This window comes from Carassius auratus, chromosome 6, assembly GCF_003368295.1.
Source record: "Carassius auratus strain Wakin chromosome 6, ASM336829v1, whole genome shotgun sequence".
NCBI classification, from domain to species: Eukaryota; Metazoa; Chordata; class Actinopteri; order Cypriniformes; family Cyprinidae; genus Carassius; species Carassius auratus.
In genome coordinates, this window is record NC_039248.1 from 28,115,938 (window position 1) to 28,143,590 (window position 27,653).

A 27,653-nucleotide genomic window follows, 5' to 3' on the forward strand; every position below is an offset into this window, starting at 1 on the left:
GCTAGCATTGTGTGTCTATAGTGATTTGTGATTTTGATATCTAAAGCAATGAAACTTGCTGCAGTCTCACCACTGCCATGGTAACAGAGCGTTTCAGCAAAGCAAAAAAAAAGGTGCTTTTTCCCCTTGTCCTTCCTTCAACTCCTAATGACCGAATAGAGGGTCTGTCACACCAGTCTCCATCCAATCAAAGCCTCAGACTCACATGTCATCTATTTCCCCCCTGTTTCTGTCATCTCTGCATCAATAACCACTGTTCACTTCAGTAGATATGGATTTTCTGGCCTGAATGGACAGCAGTCATTGTTTCCAGAAATTCAGAATGAATGTGTAGAAGTACAGCCATGTTTTAGAGAGGGCCTGATCAAAGAGAGGCCATGTGAATGCATGATGGATGCTAATGTTCTCTTATGTTAATGCAGCCTGTGATGTGCTGCAAAGCAATCTCTATAACATTTATCCTCCCATCCATCCACCCTAAAACAGCACTCTTCTCTTCCTCGGGTTTTTGGCTCTCTCTCATACACGCACATGCTCAAACACATCTATAATGCATCCGGTGTAATGGAAGAATCTTTAATTCATCATATTGAGAATGGCAGATGACTCACCGTTCTTTAATCTTATCTTTCTGTCCCTCTTTCCCCGACACACTATCACTCACCCAGTGAGGAGCCTGTGTGTTTGCTGCCGGGAAACTCTAACATGCTGAGTGTCTTTGCTGTTCCCTTTAAACACTCATAAATTCAGTTTAAATTCACAGTTAGGGAGGTGCGGGTTTGTACCTGGAGGAGGTGCTGCCCTCTGTTGGGTCTGAGTTGCGACTGCAGTGTCCAAACCGAGTTTCCTCTTGGCCTCTAGAACCGGATTTTCAAACTGGGTTCTCTGGTTTATGTGACTGAGGATGACCAGAGACAGTTTTCAAGTATATCGCTAGCTTATACTTTAAAAAGCGTAAAGAAGACAAATCGAATCATATCATAATACTTACTCAACGTAGTATGTGCCGTACTGCGGGTCATCAATCTCCTCCCAACCATATGGAAGTTCTGATGATGAAGGAACGACAGCAATGTGTTTAAATGCAAACCCACACACACAAACACACATGCATATGGCTGAAACAATATCTTTAATAACAGCAGGCAACATTTTAAAGAAGTCATATCACAAAGAACCAATATTTTTCAATGTAATACATGTTGACCTTTCAGAGGTTAGCCAATCATGATAAAGCTATTTAAATAAATTAACATTAAAGGTACTTTAGCAGCTTGGTTAATCTGAGTAAATTAGAGTGGGCGTACAATTATTATAAATTAAATTATGACAGCCTCTCGGTGAAAAAATATTGGGTTTTTGCTGTAGAAAAAAAATAAAGAAACTTTATACATGGACTTTAGGAAAAAAATATGATTATAAAAATGGATGAATAAATGACCACTTTTGTTCACTGAAAACAAGCTAGTGTAATAATGTGTCTTAAGATTTCAATACATTTTATTTTGTAAAATAAAATAAAGATTTTTCTGTTTTTTCATTCACATTATGTTGGTTTGATTATATATATATATATATATATATATATATATATATATATATATATATATATAATTATATGAGAGTGCAAAAGAGGTCATGTTTACAAAATAGTCAAATAAACAGGCAGGGTAAGCTGCTGTATCCCCTCTGTTGTACGTACATTATGCCCAAATGAACTAATGAGGAGAAAAAAGAACTGTTCACGCAACAGAGAGCTTCACACACACACACGCACACAAACACACACACACTCATACACAAATAGAAAAGTATTGTGCACCAGTGAGCATTAGCACAGGACTTTAAAATGTCCTTAAAAGAGCAGCTTCATTTTGTTAGACATCATGTGTGCTCGTGTGTATATTACAGAGGCAAGAGGAAGAGAATGCATTCAGATGAGGTTATGCAATCATGCCCTCTGTGGTGTGTGAATGTGGAAGGGTACACACATCTGATTGAATGCAATTGAACTTCTGTTTGCATATGCATGTAGCTGTCATACATGTTTATGGCTTCTTATTTAAATAAGTAATGCAAAGATTCACCTCCATCCTCACACTTTTCAGGGGGCTTGGCTTTTTTGACCAGACGAGGGTCTAACCACGTAGTCGATTTTGTGTTGTGGCTATAAAACAAAAAAGAAAATGCATTAGATATTAGAGCTGTATTTAGACCAGTTATTCCCAAGCGATTTTGGGTTACATACCAGCATTTTAATAGACTGTTTTCTTCTTCTTTTATTAAAATGAACTAGACCGCTACTTTCATCTAATGAACCTTAATGAACTGATTAATCGCAAGCAGTTGGACTGAACATGTTCCTTCATTATTATGAATTGATTCATTAGTTGATTAATTCATTGTTATTGCTTTTTGTCCATTTTTTTATTATTTAGGTCTATTTTTGACATTGCATTGACCTAAGTTTGAGACCCGCTGATTTAGACTAATGCAATGCGTCAGAGAAAGTTATTATAAAGCCTTGGCAGGTCAAAGAGGGTGAGCTTTTCAGTGGCCTGTAGTTACAGTATGAATCTTATAAACTGAACTGGGAAATTTTTGGAACCACTAAAATATTTATGATTGTGACCCCAAATGCACACACACACACACACACAAACACACACACAAACAGAACTTTGACTCTGTTCTTTAAAGAGCATCTAGGCCACACTGCGAGCTATATTTATTCTTTCGTTCCGACAGCTCTGCTCTTGACTTTTAAAAGCATCACTACTTTTTCAGAGTGAGAAAACATCAGATATCAGCAAGATGGGGAGAGGAAGTGATAAAGCATGCCGTTTGTGAAAATAGAAATTGGAATACTATGTTGATGGAGTTTGAGATTTGACCTGAATAGAATTAGACAGCGGCTCTATGAAAGGAAAAAAAGAAATGCGCTGCCTGCTAACAGATATTGCTGCCTATGACAGGGAATATTGGAGAACAAATTTATAGCCAGTAAATAAAAACGTTGTATAAATATACAATTTGCATATAACTACTGCATCAAAATATTACTTTAAGAACCTCCGGCAATAAAAAAGGAAAACGCTCCGCAGGAATACTACAGTGGCATGATAAATGCAAAACAAAACACAAAACCAAACAAAACAATATCCTGTGGTATTGTGAATGGTGCATCAAATCCAACATGACATTTAGTGGTATGAAAACAATAATAAACACAAAAACAATATTCTGTGATATACAACGTGTCAAATCAGATGGTGTTAAGTAATGGGACAACAACAATAGGTACTGTATAAAGCCATGGGTTTAAAGGGGGGGTGAAATGCTATTTCATGCATACTGAGTTTTTTACACTGTTAAAGAGTTGGATTCCCATGCTAAACATGGACAAAGTTTCAAAAATTAAGTTGTATGCTTGAAGGAGTATTTCTGTTCCAAAAATACTCCTTCCGGTTTGTCACAATTTTCTGAAAGTTTTCTTCGAGTATGGCTCTGTGTGACGTTAGATGGAGCGGAATTTCCTTATATGGGTCCTGAGGGCGCTTCTGCCGGAAGAGCGCGTGCTCCCGTATAGCAGAGCACTGAGAGCAGAGGCATTCAGTGATCAGAGCGAGAGCGTCGCGAAATGTCACAAAAGGAGTGTGTTTTTTGTTGCCAGGGCGAGACAACCCTGCACAGATTACCAAAAAAAAAAACAGCATTAAGGGACCAGTGGATGGAGTTTATTTTTACAGAGCATCAACGGAGTTGTGCAAGTGTTTGTGTTTGTTCCCTGCATTTCGAAGATGCTTGTTTTACAAACAAGGCCCAGTTTGACGACGGATTTGCGTATCGTTTATTTCTTAAGGATGATGCAATCCCAATGAAAAAGGGTCACGATCGTGTGTTGGAACCGCAGGCGGTGAGTAAAACTGCTTAAAATATCTCTGCCTCCTTGTTAGTGCGTCCGCCTCCCATCGGAGACCCGGGTTCGAGCCCCGCTCGGAGTGAGTCGTTGCTGCTGCTGCTCTCGTTCAGTTTCAGCCTCGGGATCTGATTCTGGATCATAAATAAACGGCTGAATCTGACTGTTAGCCATGCTTTGTTTTGGATGATGTTTTTTTCCTCAAGGTAAAGTCACAGCTTCCAAACGCTCTCAACGCAAAAGCCTACTCGCGCTCGTGATTCTTTAGCTCCGCCCACACGTCACGCCTCCAGCCGGTCGAGTTTTTCCGGGGAAAATCGGTACAGACTATCTTTCTCTTATGAATATAATAAAACTAAAGACTTTTTGGAGTTATGAAGGATGCAGTACTACTCTATAGGTACTCAAGATTAACAGGATATTGAGTGAAAACGAGTATTTCACCCCCCCCCCCCTTTAAAGTAACCACAAAACATTCTGTAATGGATAATATTCATGTAAAGCATCATTTACAGAATTTACAAATAGATTTTATACATTATATAAAATATATTTGATTAAATATATTTTTAATCAAAAGCATTATTGATAGTCATAACCTGTACCAGCTCTGTAATCTAATGATAAAATATGTCCATGTGCATGATTAAACACAAATAGCAGTCTGTCTTGCAACTGAAAGTGATGCAACAAGTTTAGAATATGCATATTTAATTGAAAATTACATAACTGAATAAATAACTGAAATTACAGTGATATCTTTAAAGTAACTGCACTTTTCTTTGCTAATACAATCATATTCCCAAAGCTATGAACAAGCCTTGTTATATATGAATGGGCTGTAGACCAGAAGGTGACCCGGAATTTATGAGTACAGCAGCAGCCCTCGTGCAGTTAGTAATGACTAAATCTCTCCTCTGACGGCCACACACACTTACTCTATAAAGTAGACCATTCCTGTCTCCGTGTAGGCCATTTCCCAGTTGTACGGCAGGGGCTCCAGGCTTTCGTCTCTGGCTAAAGAGCTCCAGGTGCGGACTTCCAGTGTCCCGCTGCCACCTGAGCTGCCTCCACCACTGGACTGAGTGTAGCTGGGCACAGCTTTCCTCCACTCCTCTGTCCTCTCTGCAGAAGGAAAGAAGATAAGACAATGCAAAACTCATTTTGCATGTCAAAGCAGGATGGTGTGCAAGCAAGATCTTTTCCTGTTTCAGGTTCATTACAGAAAAAGTATTTATAGCCACAATTTAATGACATAATTATTATTACCACAAATTAAAGCTACATAAAAATCTTGTCATTTTTGTTCAATTTTTGCATCATAATACTCTATAGCATACACTGTATAATATATAAACGTGAACCTCTTGCTACTACTATATAGCAAATCGCAATTTGATTGTTATATTGTGCCTGATCGCTTGTTACAAAATGTAAACTATATCTTCCAGCTCTAATCTGCTAAATGTGACTAATGCATGAAGATTTTAAAATATTCTAAACATTAGCATCAAGCTTTTCTATAAAGCTGCTTTGAAACAATGTGTATTGTGTAAAGCCCTATGCAAGTACATCTTGATGTGGCTATTATAGCATGCAACAGGATTTCATGCAAATTCTAATCTGATGGATTCTGCGTGGACCTACACATCATCTGAATATTTTCAGTTAATGTACTTACTTTAATGCAGTAATGTGACAACAGTACTACTGCACTGTACTTTTCCACAACACTGCAGAACAGGAAGTAATGCCCGTGGTAACAGCAGCTGTCTGTGTTTGTATGTAACAGCAGTAACTATGCATATGCAAGCATAACTAATTTGCTGCCATTTTCCCTCTCTTTAAGCACACTTGAAGTGGTAGAAGCCTTTAAAGCGAATATGACACTATTCTGTGGCAAGGAAACTCCCCATTAAACGTATCTTGTAACATGAGCCAAGGGATAACTTACTCCAGCAAATATTCAACAACTATTCCCTATAGTCTGGCTTTTGCCAAGAATGGGAGGGAAGACCTCATCAGTCCCAGTAGTCAAACATGACTATACAAACACAACAGCTTTTAATTAATATACCAATACATCACGGGAAACAACAGCTGTGTGTCAAGAGTCTTTTTTTGAAAGCGTTTACTTCCAAGATAAGAACAAGGAAGCAATAAGAAGGCAAGCAGAAAGATTAAACAAGGGTACTGTAGCGGTACCATGGTATTAAAGGGAAATACAATATTAATATTTTATGTGTTCTAATGCATTGCATTGTATGCATATGCACAGTATATTTCTCTCACATGCATTTGAACACCACAAAATTCCCATGTTACTTTCTGTTGGATGAAACTCAAGGCCTGAAAGTTTAAATCAGTTTATATTTCTTTATCAAGTTACATACACCTAAATATCCCACAGAGCCTACGCACAAACAGATACACCTAATGTAAGTGCAATATAGGAACATTACATAAGATTTGCATAATTCAAGACGAAAAATACTGCAGATATAAGCTTGCTTCCTCCTGGGGACACTAGAGGCTTATATTGCCTGAAGTCAAAAGCAAGGGTTAAAAGTTAAAGCACTGTAAACATCTAAACAGCTCATTTATGTTTAAAGCTGATCGACACCAGGGTCACGGACATGAATCCTCCACGCATTAAGCAAGCCATTATGGAGCAATGTGACTCGCTTACCAAACGCTACTCTGAAGTAATGCAGAATACAAATAGAGCATACATTTCAGGCCTGGAGCCTTGAAAGCACAACGGCTGATCTCAAAAGGATTATAAGGTTATACTGTGAACTAATGAGAGCATGTGATCAGGGGTTTGGCTCTTTTTTAAGCAAAGCTTGCCTCTCGGTGCAGATTTCTCCTTGAGTAGAGGGCGGGGTTCTTCTCGGAGAAATCACGTAAGGCCTCAGACTGATCACTTGCACATGAGTGGAGCAGGCTGCAGGTTAAAGCCTCAAGCACACAAAGATTTGCTATCTGAGACAAATTTCAGGAATATTAAAGACTTCTTTCTTGTGGGGCAAAATCGGTAGCCTTTGATCGCTTCATTTGACATGCTCCCCAACGGCCAATTAAATCTGATTTTGCGATGAATCCTAAGCTCCAATAAAGTTCTGACAGTTGCAAAAATTTTGGGTCGCAGTTCTGCAGTATGACTACTAATAAAGAACTGACAGAAGCACAGCAGCTGAAGTTAAATTACCATTTTTTTATTCAACTATTGCAATATAAATATTAGATGAAAAGCTTTGAAAAAATAAAGTCAACTAAATTGACTCAAAGTAAAACTGAAAAAAAATAAAGCTAAATAGGAAAATATTTTTTTTTAATAAATGACAGGAAAATAAAATGAAAGCGTAAGATAGTAAAAATAAAGCTATCTTATAAATACTATATTATTATAGAAATAATACCAAAATAACACCATCCCAGAGTCCCAAGATATATATTCCAAGTTTGGAAGAAAAAAGAAAAGTAATGAAGCACAGTCTGTGTCAACATGGGTGGGAATTTTTAGCCTCTGGTTGTCGACACTCAGATTAAAGTCTGTCCTGACCTGGAATGCCGTTTGGGAGCTGCGGCCGCTCCTCATCCTCTTCTTCCTCAGGGACCACGCTGTCCTTGCGGTCCATCTTGCTGACAGAGGTTGTTCGCTTTCGTTGGACTTCGGTGCCATAATCCTCCTCAAACAAAACCTGGTCAACCAGGTCAGGCTGAACCAAGTTGGGCTCCGCAGGGGGTTTGGGAGTGCCATAGAAGTTCCCTGAGAAAAATGAAGAGTGTCTTGTTTAAAGACTCTTTTGATTGGTGATACCTTTGAATAAGTCATAAAAGTAGATACTCTGAAACTTTAGAGGTGTGATTCCACGTTTTTGCTACATTAGCTTTGATTTAACAATCCACAAATCTTTCCAGTTTGATGAAACAGCTAAATCTGGAACCCTGAGACAGGAGCTGCCTGCAAATTTATCTCTTTATCGCTACCTCGGGTTTCTTCCTCCGTCCCCGCTTTCTCAAAAACGGAGATCTAGGTGTCAATTATCCAATATGCAGTGTGAAATGTTATACTCTTTCCATTCAGTGGTGCCTTGAAAGTAATTACACTCACCACTGGATTCAGTAATTGAACTTTTCCCTCTATCTTCTCATGCAAAAATCAGTTCATTAATATGCATCACAAACAATAGTGCAGCCAATCAGTGGAACAGCATAATATATGCAAATGAATTTATAATTTGGTGGTACATGTCAATGTGTGTGTATGTGTGTTTGTATAGGCTGAAGGGTTATGCTTCATTATTTCCCCTTGATGTAAGACTAAAGAAATCACTTTCAGTATGATTAGATTCAACCAATGGAAATACTTTTTTTTTTAAATCAACTGTTCAACCTTCACCAATTATACACAGATTAATTTTAATTATCCAAATTCGTTGTTTCGTTTGTACGCTCCCTTCATCCTGAAAATATATATGCTGCCCCTAGACATCATTGATGTCTGTGTATGAGAAAAAAAACAACAACAACAACAACAACAGCTTTTAAGGTCACATATTCATCTTTTGCCAATGTAAAATATAATCCTTGTAATCAGTCGAAAGATTAATCCTTTCCTTTTTAGACTGTAAAATCTAAAGAGTTTAATTAGCAAATAGAAACTGAAAGCGTGTGGGAATAGGCTTTTTCACAACCAATTAACTACTGTTGACAGCTTCGCTCACCTCTCATGAATATGCAGTGATGAATATTCACTCTATCCCTCTCTGTCTCTCTTCATTATACAAATGAGATCTTCTGCTATCCAGTGTCACAGTGTAAGGAAACCTTTTGTGCTGCTACCATAACATTTGTTACCAAAAACTGGTCTCACTGTGAAAGACATTTGATCATCGGTGTAAATTCCACTACAGTATGCAGATTATTCTGGCGAAGAGCTTCAAAATTAGATGGGAAGAGATGCTTGAGAAACTTATTAACTACATTTTGACCTTGTTGATGTGACATAAAGAGCCAAATAAACCTATGAAACAGCACAACAGTTTCAGCACTGATGAAAACAAGAGATGTTTCTTGTGCAGCAGTCTGAATATTCGAATGATTTCTGAAGGGTCATGTGACACTGAAAACTGGAGAAAACTGGAGTAATTCAGCTTTGCCATCGCAGGATTAAATTAAAATTTCAAATGTAGCCTATTCAAATATATACATTTTTTTTTTTTTTTGTTATCATATTACACAATAATACTGTTTTACTGTATTTTTGATCAAATAAATTTAGTGTATTGAACAACTTCTCTTCACCAGCAATGAGATGAAAACTTCTTCAATCACAGATAAACACACACTTTATTATATACAACATGGTTTTTAATAAATGCTAGGTAAGTGCTTGGCTAATTAGAGCCGTTGCATGACGCTGTAAGCCTGATTAATCACCACATACGCATCAGAAGGTATGCTCTACACTCAGTATCAGAGCAGATTTACAGCGTCATCTGTCGCCAGTAATCTGCAGAGAGCCGTTTAATCCCACCACGAGGGAAACATTGTCCCAGTGTTCTCTTAAAGTTGTCAAAAATATTTTGGTGCACATAAAGCGCAGCTTTAACATTAAAATAGATCAAATGATGGAATGTGGAGACATTTATGGGCCTTACATAACATAAGAGGTCCAGAATGGCACTTAATATTTAGCAGGTTCATTAAAAAGAATGGGTAGAATTTGGGGGAATTTCTGAAAATTGCCAAGAAATGTCATATTTCCCTCCATAACACTAATGAAACATAAATATACTAAAATATATCTGAAAAACATTTCATACTAAGTATACATCTACATATTTATGTACTTAATACTGTGAAAACACCTTGCAATTGTGCTTCTAGTTCTAAACTGGTATACTTAAATCTGCTAAATTGGAACAAATTTTGTGCTGAAGTGCTGAAGTCCAACTATAGATATACTGAAGTATATTTGATTGTGCTAAAGAGGACCTATTGCAAGTGTCCTTCAGGTACACTTTAAATATCTTGCATTCAAAAACTGATATTATAAAAATAAAAAATACTATCCTGATCACCAAGTGACATATTAAAAAAAACATTACAGGTTTAATGTTAAGAAAATTGCATTGTGCACAAGTGACACTCAAAATAAAGTTTAATTATAATTTGTATGTATATATATATATATATAAGTCTTGAGCAACATGTCAGAAAATATGTTAATAGATTTTTTTTTACAGAATCAAAGATTATCTTTCTTTAACCTGTCATTCAGAGAGAATTATTCCAAGGTGAGCACAGGACATCTATCCATTCATTGGACTAAAAATGATGTTGATATGTGACCCAACAGGCAGTGAGTACAGTGAACTGTGCCAGTCTATTCATGTTTACAGATCACCCCCATTGAGATTCTTTATATCTGTGTGCTTTCAACAAGAGCTAAATCTTTATTGATCAGGATCAACTCTTAATGCAACCAAGCTTGCTTAGACAGGATTACATTAAAAGCTGCCTTGAGGGTTGTAAATTTATCCACACTACTGGAATGAGGGAATCAGAAATGCCTAGCATATGTTTTCTATTGCTCAAGCATGACCACACAGAGACATTAAATGTTGTAAATCTATACAATGCTGTATCAAATATAAAATTGTAATATATCCCAGTAAATATTTAGTAAAAAAACAGATTGTAACTTCCTGATGGTGACCTATTCCTTTAAGGAACAGTCTGCTGGGATTAGCGTACGTCTGTGTTAGCATGCACGCGTGTGTGTCCTAGGATCAGAGCGTCTCCCTCTTTGAGAGCAGAGCACATATGGGCATCTCCTACTGGCATGTCTTGCTGTCCCAGCAGGCTTTGCCTGGCATGAGTCCGGTCCCACTGTCGACATGGGGCCACAGTGAAAGCACTCGCCTGGCACGCTATCTGTCTCTCAGGACAGAGACATCCAAACCCACCAGACTGCAGAGGGGAGGATAAACACACAAAGCTTTTTTGTGCTTCATTAATGAAGAAAAAATAAATTGGTCTGAAAATAAACTATTTCATTCAAAAGAGTCTCTTGTGCTCACCCAGGCTGCTTTCATTTGATCACGCAGTAAAAAGAATAATATTGAGAAATATTATTACGATTTAAAATAACTGCATTCTATTTAAATATATTCTAAAACATAATTTATTCCTGTGATCCAAAGCTGAATTTCCAGCATCATCACTCCAGTCCAGTGTCAGATGATCCTTCAGAAATCATTCTAATATGCTGATTTCCTGCTTAAGAAACATTTATTATTATTATTATTATTATTATTATTATTATTATTATTATTATTATTATTAAACAGCTGGCCTGTTGAAAAGAGCGATAATAGTTTTTTTCCAGGATGATTTGATGAATAGAAAGTTTTAAAAGAACTGCATTTATTTGAAATAGAAATCTACATGTCTTCACTGTCACTTTCGATCAATTGAATGCCTCCTAGCTAAATAAAATATTTTCAAAATAATATCAAACTTTAAAAGTCAGTGCATGTTTAACGTGTGTGTGTGTGTTTGTGTGTGTCTGTGCGTGTACACAAATGTTGTACATAATTTAATGTTTACATATCGTGTTCACACATATTTACACATCATGACCAATTTATATATTATAAAAAAATGTACAAATGGTCAGTAATAAAATAATTACACAGTTGTACCTTGTTGACCCTTAAAAGATTGTAGAACCTTAAAGCTACACATTTGAACCTCAAGTGTACATATACAGTAATTACCTACACTAAACAGTACAGCTTTTGCACCTTTTTCTGGGAGACACACAAGATAAACTATTGTCTAATTAGCTTAGCATGAAAAGGAGCTAGTTATTGCTTTTTAGCTTCTTTCATGAAACTTTTGTTGAGGAAAAAAATATGCTGTAGTCTATTTGCAGAAAGACTGCCATTTTTGTGTTCCTTATGGGTCCTTTTTTAACAGTTTACCTCAAGCTCTGCAAAGCATGTTTGCATGGTGTAAACCTGTGCTAACCGACTCACTGCCTGTACGAATTGAAGGCTAAATCCACAGTTCATTTCTGAGGCTGCACTGTCATGGAATTCTTTTAGGACACGATAAATGCCTCGAGGTGCTGGTGACAGAGTTTCCTTCAGTCAAGTAAACAACACGACTATCGGATCTTAACACTAAAGGTGCATTTCCAGAAATATCAGTGTTTGACAGGCAGCATAAGAGTAGAGTTTAAGTTCTCAGGTAAACTTAGATTCATTGCATTCGATGTGAATTTCACCTGCCAGATTCAAACCACAACAAGAAACCGCACACCTCTTCTCAACAAGTCACCTGATTTGAGATATCATTCATGTCTGTTTGTATAAAGAATATCAGTGTAGAGACAGTGTTTCATACCATCATATGTTCCGCTCTCCAGCAGTAATCCACTCTCTTCAAGGATCCGAAAATCCCCCACGCTGATGAAATTATAGTCCACTCCTGGAACCTCCCCATCTCTGGGCAGCCGGGTGGTACCTTCCAGTAAAACAAACACAATTAGAGACAGAGAGAATATCCTACACCTACAATCCTAGGTGTGTCTAAACACAGCCTCGGACTGAGCAAAATTCATATTGGATTCCCAGGCTGCGCATCAGCATTTCCTTTTAAAACAAGCGCACTCCATTGGAAACTGTAAATAGAACTGATCTCCCATAGACGAGATTTGGAAACTTGGATTCTGAATCTGGAACTAAGAATCTGGATGGATTACATGGAAATATAGCCAAAATAAGGGGGGTGGCTTTGGCCATTCACAAAGGCTTTAAAAGATGAAAAAGTGCATGCTTTGACATAATTCCTGTGAAAATGGTCTGGAAACACCACAAAGAGAGATGGTGTTGAACAAGGACATATTACATCATATCAGATGAAGTCTTGTGTTATAGTTTTTTATACACAAGCATAGTGTATAGTCACAGATTCACAAGGGGAATGACAAGTCGGTGACACAGATGTGGAAAGTGTGCACAGACTGCATAAAATGAGATTCAGTATCTAAAGCATTCAGCACTTTTGAAAAATGTGTGATTGCAGTAAAGTAGTCTTTAAAATCTAGCATATTTTCACTCTTTAGGTGCTCAGCCCTGCCAACATTCACTCATCGTAATGTTGTACCAAACTTGTATGACTTACTTTCTTCGGCTGAACACAAAATATTATATTTTGCAGAATGTTCAAAGCGTACCGTGATCTGGGACTGACTAATGCTCCAAAAAGGGTATAAAAGGGTATAATTTTTCATGAACGTCAAAGAGTAATTCTTCATTATTACAGGGGAGTTATTCAGAATTCTTTTCAACTTTAAATAATCCAGAAATAAAACAACGTGTCCATCAAAAAGTTATATTCCGACTGTTCGACAGCTGGGAATTAAAAAACTGATGTCTATGTCTATTGCTAGCGATAAAATATGTACAAAATATGTAAATATGTAAGTTGTATAGAATTTGTATAAAATGGGTCACTTTCTCTAAAGTCTACTTAGTCAGTCAGACTTTCTTTTTTTAAAGCCTTATCTTTGACCTTCACAAAAATATAAAACCAATACAAATTTACTGATTAAATGTGAATGTGAATGCCAAGTTTCTAAATGCATGCAATGAATCTTCTAAATGCATTCTAAAAAATAAGAAAAACAGTCATATGGATTTAAACATGATGACAGAATTTCAATTTTTGGGTGAACTATTAATGGATGCCTGCTTTTTCACCTCTAAACCAAGATAGAAATGTTAAGTCTGTGTGTTTAAGCCTGCGTGAGTGTTTGCTAAAAAAAAAAAATCAAATATAAAGTGTACACATTTGGACCTCATTTCAGAGGTGGGTTGTTTAGCAGCAAAATCCTCATAAGAGACATCCGGGGGTGGCATTTCTTACGAATAAAAGGCCAAAAATAAAAGATGACATTTCTCGGCTCTGTTCGCGTGTGTGCTAGAAAATGCCACCAGGCTCTACTGTCATTTGAAGGACATTTACATTAGAACCAGCAAACTGAAATGCCAGAGTCAAGTGTCTGCCGAGACTTGACTCTAACTTAAGAGCAAATAATATTAAAACGGGCTCCTCTACATTTTCCCTGGGAGTGCAACTGTTTAAATGCCACAAGAAGAGGGAACCGGAACAACCACAATGGTTACAGAAATGTGAATATTCACTGGCAAGGTTAAAAGGGGTTAACTTGTTCCAGATCCATAAAATAAGGAGAAAGCATGGAGGAGAATGAAAGAAGAGATGATCATACTCTTTGAGCCACATTATTTTCCTTGTCCATCTAAAAAAACATTATTTGCTAATTGAACAAATTTGATTGTTACGTATTTTATTTGAATAAAATACAATTGTTACATAGTTTGCTTTTAAATTAAATTAATGCTTTTATTCGGCAATGACTCCAGAAAAGACATTCAAAATGTTACAAAAGATATCTATCTCATAAATAATATAATAATAATAATAATAATAAATGCTGTTTTTTAATTTACTTTTTAATCAAAGAATGCAAAAATGTATATATAAAATCTACATTAAACAACACAACCATTTTCAACATGGATAAGAATAAGATTTTTTTTTTTGCCATCACAGAAATAATTTATTTTACAATATAAAATCTATTTGTTAATTTATATATATATATATATATATATATATATTTTTTTTTTTTTTTACAATATTACTGTTTTACCATACTTTTAATCAAATAAATGCAGCCTTGGTAAGCATAAGAAATGAAAATACGAACCTTACCAATTCCTAACTTTTGAATAGTACTTAAACTAAAATACTTCTAAATTACACATAATACTTAAACATTTTATTTATAATATAACATTTACAATCGCAATTGAATAATTACAGCACAGTAAATCTGACTGTCTTAAGTATTCTCTCATTGTTCAACGAACGCTTACATCTTTTTATGTTAAACTTTCCCAGACTTTCTTTCACAAAACGCAACACCTCTTCCTCAAACGCTTTATGTCTTTGCGACAAACCAGTGGATCAGTGGAAACAAATATATTCACAGCTCTCTGACGCAGCGTAAACTCTGGTGAGCCCAAAAGACTGTGATGCGGCAGGTTGTGAGCATCTTATGTAATAACAGCCAGTTACATCTTAGTCGGCCTCTGAAGTCAGTTTAATCACAGGCCAGATCTAAAAGAAGTCCGCAGATCCCCCGGGCAAGCACCTGCTCTGCCTGCATTCTGGTGGAGAAGGGATATGAATGGCACCTTAGGCTGCTCTTTATTCCTCTACGTCAGAGGAGCTTTTAAGAGCTTTTGTTCATAGCTCCATAAAGCAGCTCTGTGACCGCAAATACCGGAGGCTCTCTCTTCCTCCAACTCTTCATCCTATACCCTGCCGTTTCAGACTCTTCTCATAACTTACTGACAATGGTGAAGAGAGAAAAGGAGAGGGAGGAACTAGGCCAAGAACAGAGCGACCTAAGGACAAGAGAAGAGGATGCTTAAATTGGCATCCAGTGGAATTCTTTGTCGTTTTATTATAAATCGGATTGTCTCAAGCCTGCTAATTTTCCATAAACATCAAAGACTAATTCTTCATTCTTTGGGGGGGGAATTATTCATAATTAATTCTTCTTTTAAACTTCAATAATTTCAGAAATAAAACTAAAATGTGTGTATCAGAAAGTTTATTTTTAGACTGTTCGACAGCTGGAAAATAAAAGCTGATGTCTTTAACATTTATTGCCAGCGATAAAATGCACAGCTAAACAGTTTCTGTTGGCTGTAAATGGGTCACTTTCTTGCAAGTCCACTTCATAATATCAAACTTTCATTTCATTTATATAACCTTGTCTTTTACCTTTACAAATGACAGGTGTTTATGTTTTTTATATTTTTGCTGTGCCTTTAAGTAGTCTACGTAAACGTCCTCTGCACACGTGACGCCAGTAACAGCGCTTTGCTGCGCTTTTATTTGAGAGCTGCATGTTTGCTGTCAAGTCTAATATGGTTTGCACCGCCTCAGGCTGCCTTCAATAACAGCCTCTTTGCAATAGTATTTGATTTTGACAGGTTCACAAAACAATTGGCGCTGGAATGCGCCGTGCACACTGGTGATGTGCGTGATGAGCATGGATTGTTAAAATAAACTTCAGCTGCTCATTTCTGATGCTGAAATCCTTCAGAAGGATATTCAGAGTGACAGGAGCTACAAAGAGCAAGAAGGAGCTTGAGGTATGGCGGACTTCTATTGTTCTGCAAAAAACATTGCAGAATATTAATTCAGGAAAACAATTACTATACATTCCACAGCATAAGCTATATCTCATTATATACAGTGTTTTCTAGCATTATACTACTATTCAAATGTTTGCAGTCAGTAAGAATTTAGTAAAAAGACATTAAATTGATCAAAGAAACAGTAAATATGTATAATGTTAGATTTATATTTTAATAAACACTGTTCTTTTAAAGTTTCTATTCATTAAAGAATTTTGAAAAAAAAAAATTATCAAGGTTTTCACAAAAATATGAAGCAGCACTACTGTTTTAAACATTGATAATAATGAGAAACATTTCTTATGTAATGATGCTAAAAACTCTTACCATCACATCTCAAACTTTACCATCACAGGAATGTCATTATCTTTCAAAATATATTTAAATAAAGAAAAGTTACAATGTAATAATATTTCACATTGTTTTGTTGTACTTTAGGCAGTGTATATCAATCAATTATCAAATGTTTCATTTTTCAGTTTTATTTTTTTTAACCAGATTAGCTAATTTTTTTAAGGCTTATTTTAGGTACATTTTGGTTTTGTCACAACTTGCATTAAAATTAATTTGTATATCAATAACAAATTAATTGTTCATGTTTGGTGAAGAAAAAAGTTACGATGTCTTAGGAAGGTCTGTTTTTCCTTAAAAAAAAAGACTGAAATGATTTTCGTAAACAAGTAAACGGATTATGCTGCAGGTAGCATGAAAGAAAGACAGAGAATTTTATTTCTTTTTTCCGGTGAAATACCACATACTAAAGTGTCATAGTAAATTTGCCCCTCAAAGTGTTTCATGACACATTTGTCACTGTCACTTGTCGAGTTAGTCTAAATAGGGAATAACGAACTCGCTGAATGAGAAACTAATGAGCAGTGTGCTACTGCTCGGAGAAGAAACATACTCTCAGAAAGTCACTCCACAACTCTCGAGAGAAACAGCATCTCATGCGGCGCATCACAGAGGAGAGCTGGCGCTGTGCTGCTGAGGGCCAGACCAACACCAGAGACTTCGCCTGAGGAGAGGCTCTGTCTCCTTAACTACACTAACAGACACACCAATGTGAGAACTGGCCAAAGGATTCACTCTAAACACCAAGAGGAAAAGACTGAGAGGTAGGATGAGATAACCAGACTGCCAGAGATGAGACATATATATATATATATATATATATATATATATATATATATATATATATATATATATATATATATATATATATATATATATATATATATATATATATATATATATGAGACATATATATATATATATATATATATATATATATATATATATATATATATATATATATATATATATATATATATATATATATATATATATGCTTAAATGTTCTTACATTGAAAAAAAATACTAAAAAGTTAAATAAAATACAATAAAGTGAAATGAAAAAAGTAAATGCAATAAAATTAAAAATAAAATAAAATGTCAAAAAGTCAAATAAAGTAAAACAAAATAAGATATATTTATTTTGTATATTTGATGTGCATATGTATTTAATTATATTTGCTATTATGTATTTGACAGGCTCTTTCTTCCCTACTAAATGAATAGACACACCAGTGTGAGAAATGACCAAAGAATGAGACAAAATGACACAAACAACATTTCATGATCAAATTTAAAACAAATAAAATAAAAATATTTTTATTATATGTATGAATTTGTATTTTATCTTATTTTTTATTTTTACATATATATATTTGTTCATGTTACACATTTTATTACTATTACTTACACTTCGTCAATATAATTTTATAAAAAGTATGAAAAAACTTGTTTAAAACAATATTGCACATAAAACATATGTAAGTTAATAAATAAATGATTTATGTTAATTTATAAATTAAAATGAATAAATACATTTAATTTAACAAATAAATATGAATATAAAATAAAAAAGAACTGACTGGCTGTGTGTGTGTGTGTGTGTGTGTGTGTGTGTGGGTGTCTCTTACATGGAATAGTGCGCAGGTACAGGTTGTCTCGAATCACTTGCTGCAGTTTGTGGTCGATTGATCCTTTTTGGAACTGCAGACTAAGATAATGCCTCAAATCAGCATTCAGCACTTTACCTGCAGAGAGAGAGAGAGAGAGAGAGAGAGAGAGAATATTAGAAAGAAACGTTCAAAGTTTATGGAAACAGAAGCAGGTACGGGATACATTACTGCTCTGAGGTTGCTCTTTCATAAGATAATGAGACTTAATAGATTCTTAGCCCATTAAAAGCATGAAACTTCTGCAAAAAAAAAACAAAAAAAACAATTGGGTCTTAAAATTAGACATTTGATGACATATAGTAAGAGTATAGAGCTATCCAATGAATATGAATTCTATAGCTCTGTTCATTTGATCAAAATGCTCTTAAAAAACAATCTTAAGATCTCTTGTGAAATCTTAGGAGACACAGAAGAAAAATTACAGGGGAAAAAAAAATCTAAGCAGGCAGCATAAAACAAAACTTATGAAATATGTCAAATTATGGAATTAAAATAGAAGCAAAAGTTCAGTTTACTGTCTGACTAGGGAAAAAAATTCATTCGTGATCCTGCTTTCCTATGGGAACGTTCACTGTACGAAAATACCTTCTATTAGTGCCCAATTGTTTTTCATTTTCTAGAGTGACATCTTACTCTGCACATACACACACTCACACTCAGTGTGAGAGCCAGCTGCACGAAACAACACGGCGTAAGTCTCTTATAAGCTTTGCTAACTCAGAAGAGACTTCACAAACAAGCTGACACAGTGTCGAAAGCAACTGTGAAAAGTGAAACCTAATGAAAACCCTCCACACTGAACTTTCTAAAGCCTCACTTCCCCTCTTTCTGCCAAACTCCAAAGACGCAACTCTGGGAGAGTTCACAGAGAGTTGGGCAAAGTTGCTCTGCAGAAGAAGACGGAGGATGTTTGCTGATATAGACTGAGGGAGGATGATAAAATGAAGGGAAACAGAAAGAGAGAGAGGAGTCCAACAGCACAGCTCGAGGGAGGAAAACAAATGCTATTAAAGGGGTCATATAAGAGATCACATTTTCTTTGATCTTTGGTTTAAAAGGGAAAGGGAATTTTTTTTTTATTAAAACATGATTTAAATTGAAAAACCAACTCATTATAAAATCATTATGTCAAAAACCCACATTAACAAAACATATCCTTCCGAATGATCTCAACATTAAAAAAGAAGTTCATTTTCATTTGTAAGTTTAATTTTAATTTTTGTGATTTATTCTTAATGTCCCTGATCATTTCGGTCTGGATTTACCATTCATATGACACATTTCAATGCAGATTAGTTTATTAATCTTTGACAATGTTCAGTCTTTAACAGATTGTTCTTTTGACTTTGAAAAAAATATAACATTTACCAAAAAAAAAAAAACAACTACAAATAATTATAAAATTTTTACAAAAATAAAACAAATACAAAACACTTACAAAACCATTAATACAAAATTAAATGATTAATGTACACTTTTTCATATGTGTTGAGCCTGTGGCTCAATGGTAGAGCATTGCATTAGCAGTGCAAAACATTGTGGGTTCAATTCAGTGTTGGGGGTAACGAGTTACAAAGTAACGGATTACAGTGACTATATTACTTTTTTGGGTAACGAAATAAAGTAACGCATTACCCTAATAATATTGGTAACTACACTACTTTACTAGACAATAGGAACGTGCTTTCCTGTGTTACACAAGCCGTGTTTGCCTGTGTGTAAAGTTCTGAGCCGGATTTCACGATAACGACTGATCTTAGCGCTTAAGAGCGTTTTCTATGAGTAATTTTACGATCATTTGTTATAGTTTCACAATTGTTTCACGCTTAGAGGAGTCGCTGTCCGTTTGTCAAGTGCTGAAATGTCACTTTATAGAATGACTCGTAATTATTGACGTTAACCTAATGCTGCGTTCCAGACAGACAACTTGGATATAATAACTATAATACAATACTATATTATATTATAGTGTATAATATTATACTTTACATAATAATAATGTACTTTTTATACAGTAGAGAGAGAGAGAGAGAGACGTTATTTCCGGGTCTAATACATACGAAGCTGGTTTTCATGCACTTCAGCAAGTCATTGACATATTTACATGCATAGAAATAACTTAATTTATTCAATTATTTCTTAAAATAGCCTTATGAAATGCTTTTCCCCCTCCAAAACTGCACTGAGAGTCATGCTGCGTTCACTTCATGAGCATTGACTGTTTGATTTGAGTAAAACTAGCGTCACATCACATACACGGAACTGTAAAGGTATTCACGTTAACACGTCAAAATAAGAGTCCGGTTTAATTTAAAGGGGGGGGTGAAATGCTATTTCATGCATACTGAGTTTTTTACACTGGTTACAGGTTAAAGAGTTGTATTCCCATGCTAAACATGGACAAAGTTTCAAAAATTAAGTTGTGCATTTGAAGGAGTATTTATAGTATTTCCAAAAATACTCCTTCCGGTTTGTCACAAGTTTCGGAAAGTTTTTTTCGAGTTTGGCTCTGTGTGACTTTAGATGGAGTGGAATTTCCTTATATGGGTCCTAAGGGCAATTCTGCCGGAAGAGCGCGCGCTCCCGTAGAGCAGAGCACAGCAGAGACATTCACTGATCAGACTTACCAAAAAAAAAAAACAGCATTGAGGGACCAGTGGATGGAGTTTATTTTTACAGAGCAAGTAAACAGTGAGTAAAACTGCTTCAAATATCTCTGTGTTGTTAACTTAGCTATCGGCGCGTAAGCACATCAAGTAAACAACATGAGATGTTGTCATCAAACTGCACTTTCCACATGTACAGCTAAAAAAAAAAAAAAAAAAAAAAAAGGCGACATAATTCCTCAAGGTAAAGTCACAGCTTCCAAACGCTCTCAACGCAAAAGCCTACTCGCGCTCGTGATTCTTTAGCTCCGCCCACATGTCACACCTCCAGGCGCTCGTGTTTTTCAGGGAAAAATCTGTACAGACTATCTTTCTCTTATGAATATAATAAAACTAAAGACTTTTTGGAGTTATGAAGGATGCAGTACTACTCTATAGGTCCTCAAGATTAACAGGATATTGAGTGAAAACGAGCATTTCACCCCCCCTTTAAAGACAAGTATTTGATTAATACAATTAAATGTAACCAATTAAAAAGGAGTTGAGAAAAAAATTAAAACGGAAAACAGAACTTGGAAAAAAATAAATCAGAATTTGGGAAAAAATTAAACGGATTTCATATAGGGCCCTAAAAAAGTAAAGTAGAGTAATAAGTAGTGAAGTTACTTTTCAATTGCAGTAACTAGTAAAGTAATCTCACTACAATTTACAGAAGTAACTAGTAACTAGTGACTAATACATTTTTTTGAGTAACTACCCCAACACTGGTTCAGTTCCCAGAGAACACACATACTGGTAAAAAAAAAAAAAAACATAAATAAATAATAATGTATAGCCTGAATTTATTGTAAGTCGCTTTGGATAAAAGCATCTTATAAATGTAAATTCTAAAATAAATTAAATTAAATGCTCATTACAACTGCTTGAAATAATGATTTTTAAAATTAAGTCTTTCCATCACTATAGCAGATAAACAATTGCACCTGACAGCAAACAGTCCAGCCAAACAATGTTACTTATTTCATATTTAAAGAAAATGCTTAGTCTTTTTCACAGACTTTTTTGGACTAGGGAAAAAAGTTTCGAAAGTTACAATATGTTTCCATTGTTCATTAAGCTCTTTCATCTTAGAAGTTCAAAGAAAAATAGATTTTTCATGATATTACTCATTGAAGGAACAACAGAATAAAACGGACTATGATTTTTTTTTTATATATAAATAATAAAAAATGTATAAAAAGACGCCTTTAAGAAGAAAGTGTGAACTTTTGCAGACAGATGCCTCAAACCACTAAAGCCCTCGCCCATAATCTCCCGTCTTCACCCCTGTGCCATGCTGCCAGTCCTCATAAAGCATCATAATCTCCTCATAAACACAGCGTGACCTGTTATGTTTCATAACCTTTGGGCGGACAGGCAGGTGTCCCCGTCAAAAGCCTTGAATTAAGCAGGATTTACAAACCACGAAAAGCTGAAATATCACATCATTCTGATTTATTTTGACAGGGATAAAACAGGAATTATCAAAGTGTTGACATGAGAAGCAGATATCAGCAGCGTTTTAATGGCTTGATGACTTAACCTGACTAGGGGATGAATGCTGTTTTTACGCATGGACGTAGCAATGCTTCAGCCTACAAAGCTATAGATACTGCTGCTTCAAGGAAGGATGAGAACACTATACTGTTCCTTAATTATATTTGATTATGGACATTTTACCTGAGATAATGGCTCAGTTTAAAGACAAAACAAAACAAAACACATATTCATGTTCTGATTCATGTTTACAATGTTAGGTACATGTTACACTTAAACACACACACACACACACACATGCACTCTTACCAAATTTGTTGTACAAATTACTTACCAAAATAAAAACAAATTACAAAAGCTTATAGAAAAAATGTAAATACAATAAGCTTAATGAAGCACACTTATTAATATGTGTTATTTCTTGTTTACACAAAATGGTACATATAAGATAAATAAAATTACAATTAAAATGATAAAAAATAAAATCATAAAATACAGTTACTGAAGTTCAATGTAAGATAATTGGCGTAAATGTCTTGCCAGAAATGACTCGTACCTCTTCTGTTTTTAAGTCTATTTACATTAGCATCCAAATTCGCTCCCTCATCTGCACTCATTTCTTCCCCATATGGTGCACCATGTGGCATGGACTAAACAGGGGAATAGTGAATGAGTGAACGAGTGAGAGACTTTGACACAGCACATGTGGTCAAGGACAGCAACGTGGAGCAACACTGCAGAGGGGTCTCACTAAAGCCCCTTTCACACTGCCATTCCGGCAAATACACGGGTAAAGTGTTCTGGCAATTTTTCCAGGATCGTTAGATTTTGCACTTTCACACTGCCAGTGATTACCCGGAATATGTGCGTGCTTTCATACACAACCCGTAAAGATCCCTTAACGACACATGACATCTGGGCGTGACTTTTAATGTACAAGTCGAAAACGCTAGGCACGTTATACTTTCACTGAAGCAAGCGAACGGTTTCGGCGTCAGTGCGGAAAGTGAGGAACTAACGGATCTCTGCTTCATTACAGTTTGCACATAATTTTGTGCAAATAATTAAAATAATTTTGACACGCGATAATGCACGTCATCACTTCGACACGACATTAGATCTGGCTTTTGTTCACACAGCAATCGTCCCGGGTCGAACAATGTTACTAGGTCCCCGACCCGGGTTCAATGCCGGAATCAAACACGGGACGTGGTTGCTTTCACACAGTAGGCGACCCGGCAATGTTCCTGGTCCGACGTGCAGTGTGAAAGGGTCTCAAGTGAAAAATGACCCTTTATTAACGCTGCTATAGGCCCACTGTCCAAGCAACTTCCACCACTTCATTTATCTCACTTTATATATAATGAGAATACTACTTTGTTTTCTTTTAATTCTATTTTAATGAAAAATAAAAGCCACTTCATCTCTATTGAACATGGTTCTCAATGGACATCACTCAGAGAAGACAGCATATTTAATTTGATGTGAATGAAAATGAGACTGTGTGAGAAAAAAGCTCTGTTTAACACATTCTTCTGTTTTAGGTCATATCTTATTTTCACGACCCATTATTTTCCTGAGAATTTTTCATAAAGACGTATTTTCGATGTTTTATCGAGTGAACAATCAATAAGAGGTACAAACGGCGCAACCTATTGTACAGACTATACGTCATATCTCAGCCTAGTTTTCTTTTGCATTGGGTAAAATATAGTGTCTACTCTGCATTTAAACTCAAGATCGAATGCACAGGACCCATATTTTTACATACCCACGACAAAAAATAAAATAAATAATAAAAATCAAACACAAAAATACAACAAATAACAATCTTACAAATTAGTAATACTAATAATAATAATTATTATTTTAATTATTATTATTACTACTACTCTTAGTACTACTATTATTATGAATAAAATTAACAATTAAAAATTAAATAAATTACTAAATTATTAAAAATTAATTAAGATGTGTGTATTCAACCATTTTTTATTTAAATATGATCTGCTTTAAAAAAATACTAAAGAATTAAAAAACGTAATTAAATTAGGAACATGCAATAACTCAGAGATCTGAGACTTTGGCCAGCGCTGTAGGTATTTATGGTGTTTATTCATATGGAATCTGTACATTAAACACCTAATAGGCTGTAATTTGTGGACCTCAAGAAGGGGACTTCTACTATCTTTTTTTGGCCTCAACAGGACAAAGGTCTAGACTCTTTTTATCATTTTCAGCTTAACTTCTCAGATTCTGAGTTCTGAGGCAGAACCTTCTGAGGTTATAAGACAGATGCTCTGTATCACTCTCTCTCTCCCTTTGCCTTACCCACCTTCTTCTTCCGTCAATAAAATGAGGTAATAATATAATAATCCTGTCAAGGGAAGACAGACAATTTGTTAGGGGGAAGACCAGAGGTTTTAGAGAACGTTATCACTGTGCCACTCTCTTTATTTCCCATTTTCACCTGTAAATATCTTTGGTCATTCCTCATCTTCCTTGCTTTCATTTTTTAATTACCCCTTTTAACGTTGACATTTTTTCTTTAGTTTTCTCCCTTTTCTTATGTCTGTCCTTTTCCATTTCCTTTCCTACGTGTCAGAAATGGCAGAGCAGCTTTATAATCCTCCCCAGATTCCCTCCTGTCACAGTGCTCACAAACCATAGCATACAAAAGAAATAAAAAATCAAACAAACACATAACAAAAAGAACACACAGTGGATTTATCATTTTTGAATGAAAAAGAGGAAGTCTGCATTTACTTTTTCTTAGGATCACTCTTATAAATATTTACCTTAATTTGCATCATTTCCATTAAAATACAAATGTTGTTAATAACAGATGAAGTACTGTAAATGCATTTTTGGTGTTCTTGCTCTGGTGGTAATAAACCTCAGTAGGGGGCAATAGAGTTACCTTCAATTTAACTTTGGGTATGATTCTCTTTAAACATTATTTAGGATTTTCTAATATTCAATACATCATATCTTAAATTTCATTATTAAATGCATTCTGAAACTTTGAAAAAGTCGAGCATGAAAATTGAGCATGCAAAGCTAAATTAAATTAAATTATATATATATATAATAAAATTCTATAAAAAAAATGTTCACAGTAAATAAAACAAAGATTTCATAGTACTATTTGCAATTGTTCTACTTAAAATTTTTACAATTAATGTGAAACTACCATTTATTTATTATTTATTTATTAGTATAATTAATTGTATAATAAATTGTAAAAAAAAATAGCAATTTCTCATTTCCACAACAACATTTCCACAACAAATTTTTTAGTGTAAAATAATAATTATTATTATGTTATAGCCAATTATAGGTCTATAATTTTTCATTAAAATGTAATTTCGGCAACACGTTTTTATAATGCCAAAGTAAAAATGACTTTTTTTGAGATCTGCAAAAGGCACTATATTTAATGAGCATCATACACTCGAACACCCAATATTTGCAAACCAATCTGGTTCCAATATATTTGTAATATCTACATAAAACATTTTATAATTTTTACATTTCTCAAATGATTCATCTTGATTAATCGCATTCAACATAAAATGTTTTGTTTACATAATAACTGTGTGTATACTGTACTGCCTATATTTATTATGTAGGCCTATATATAAATACACACAAATACAGTATATATTTAGAAAATATTTCCACATATATACATATATATTTATATTCATACAATTTATATTATTTGACAGCACTAAAATATTTACAAAATAAACAAAAAGAGAAAGACTCGTATATACAGCATAAAATAAATAAATAAATAAATAAATAAAAGCCATGAAAAACACACACACTGTGATTGGCCTCTTCAAAAAGAGATCTCTTATTAAATAATTAAAACAAAAAAATTGTAGCTGAAACACTGGTTACCATGGTAATTTTTTTTTTTTTTATAAAGGCCATCTTACAGCCTTTTTGCCCCCTCATACAGTGCATTTATCTAATTGGTTGAACTTCTATATACTGTACAGTTCAGGAGCAGATGGCTCTTTTGCCTGATTTGGCTCGTTTGCCACCGACGGCTCAAATAAGGGTTCTTTTCTCAGCTGTGCTCCGATTCCCCATTGATTCTCAACAGCACTGCTGAGGAGGCCTGTTACACATGCATATATTAGACGTCACTGATTATGTGACTCAAATTAGCTGTTTTTAGCTCCAGCAAATGTCTCCTGAAGCTCTCGAAGGTAACGGCACTTCCTAAGCTGAAACTGTGGCTCACAATCATTGCGGGAAATGAGAAGAGTCGAGAAGCAGCTGGCTGCAGAACCGATTGAAAACAAGAGGTTAAGGACAGCGGCAATCCAGCTGAATCTCCATTTCTGATCGCTTCCCCGACCTCTCCGAGACCGTGTCCCCGGATAAAGCCTGAAAACAGATTTGAGGCGAGACAACGATCACTAAGACAGCCGCGTGAACACAAAGCACGGTTGTAGTTGAAGGCAGTGTGGAGAGCCATTACTTGTATTTCTTCATGAGAATGTGAAAGCTCAGTCTGTCACAACACAGAGGCGAGGGAGTTATGTTTTCTGCCTAATGGCACTATGACCTAAAAGTTGTTACTGGTAAAGAGAACAAAGCTAATCAGAATAGAATAACAGAGTCAGACAATGAGCAAACGAGCAGAAGAGAAAATAATTCAAAGCTGACAGAACATAAAACTCAGATCCTCCTCTTTTATCTCCGTCTTTCAAGTTGTGAAGTTGTTTTCCACTAAAACAACTACTGAACCAAAAAGGAATGAGTGAGCATATAGTTATTTTCTTTTTCTATTATTAAATACAGTCATTTATTAAACACTTATGTTTGTTAGAATATTGCTGATGCTATTTATAATCAAAAATGAATCCAAATCTATATATTGCACCAATTTTACCACTTTTTTTAGGCAGGATATGAAACCTCTTGTTATTTTAATATATGAGGATAAGGAGAGCTGTCTGTGAGAGAATGCACAGAGGAAGAAGGGGTGTTAGAAAGGAAAAGGATGCCAAGCGTTTGATCCTCTGAAGCTAAATAGGGAGGCATGTGGCAAGCCTATTGCTGACAATGAGAGAGATGGAGCTGTTGCATTGGTGACAATAGTAGCTGTCTACATGAGGACAGATTTACTGTATAACCGAGACCTTCAAGAACCTACAAGAAAGGAATTCTAACAGAAATATCACAGGACTTTGGAAAAGCATGACTGAGGCGTCTATCAGCCTGTCAGACCATA

At 35.2% G+C, this 27,653-nt stretch overlaps 1 protein-coding gene across 1 annotated transcript in view; it reads right to left on the reverse strand.

Annotated features, from left to right (window-relative positions):
• LOC113089068 (membrane-associated guanylate kinase, WW and PDZ domain-containing protein 3-like) overlaps positions 1–27,653 on the reverse strand; it is a 53,983-nt gene that overhangs the window by 18,109 nt on the left and 8,221 nt on the right. Inside the window, exons 3-11 of the mRNA XM_026255924.1 lie at positions 26,658–26,803; positions 26,403–26,531; positions 18,216–18,332; positions 12,341–12,460; positions 7,485–7,691; positions 4,858–5,044; positions 2,088–2,167; positions 992–1,049; positions 786–898 (exon numbers count right to left, since the gene is read on the reverse strand). Coding sequence (XP_026111709.1) covers positions 786–898; positions 992–1,049; positions 2,088–2,167; positions 4,858–5,044; positions 7,485–7,691; positions 12,341–12,460; positions 18,216–18,332; positions 26,403–26,531; positions 26,658–26,803 — 1,157 coding nt within the window. The remainder of the gene's footprint in view (positions 1–785; positions 899–991; positions 1,050–2,087; positions 2,168–4,857; positions 5,045–7,484; positions 7,692–12,340; positions 12,461–18,215; positions 18,333–26,402; positions 26,532–26,657; positions 26,804–27,653) is intronic.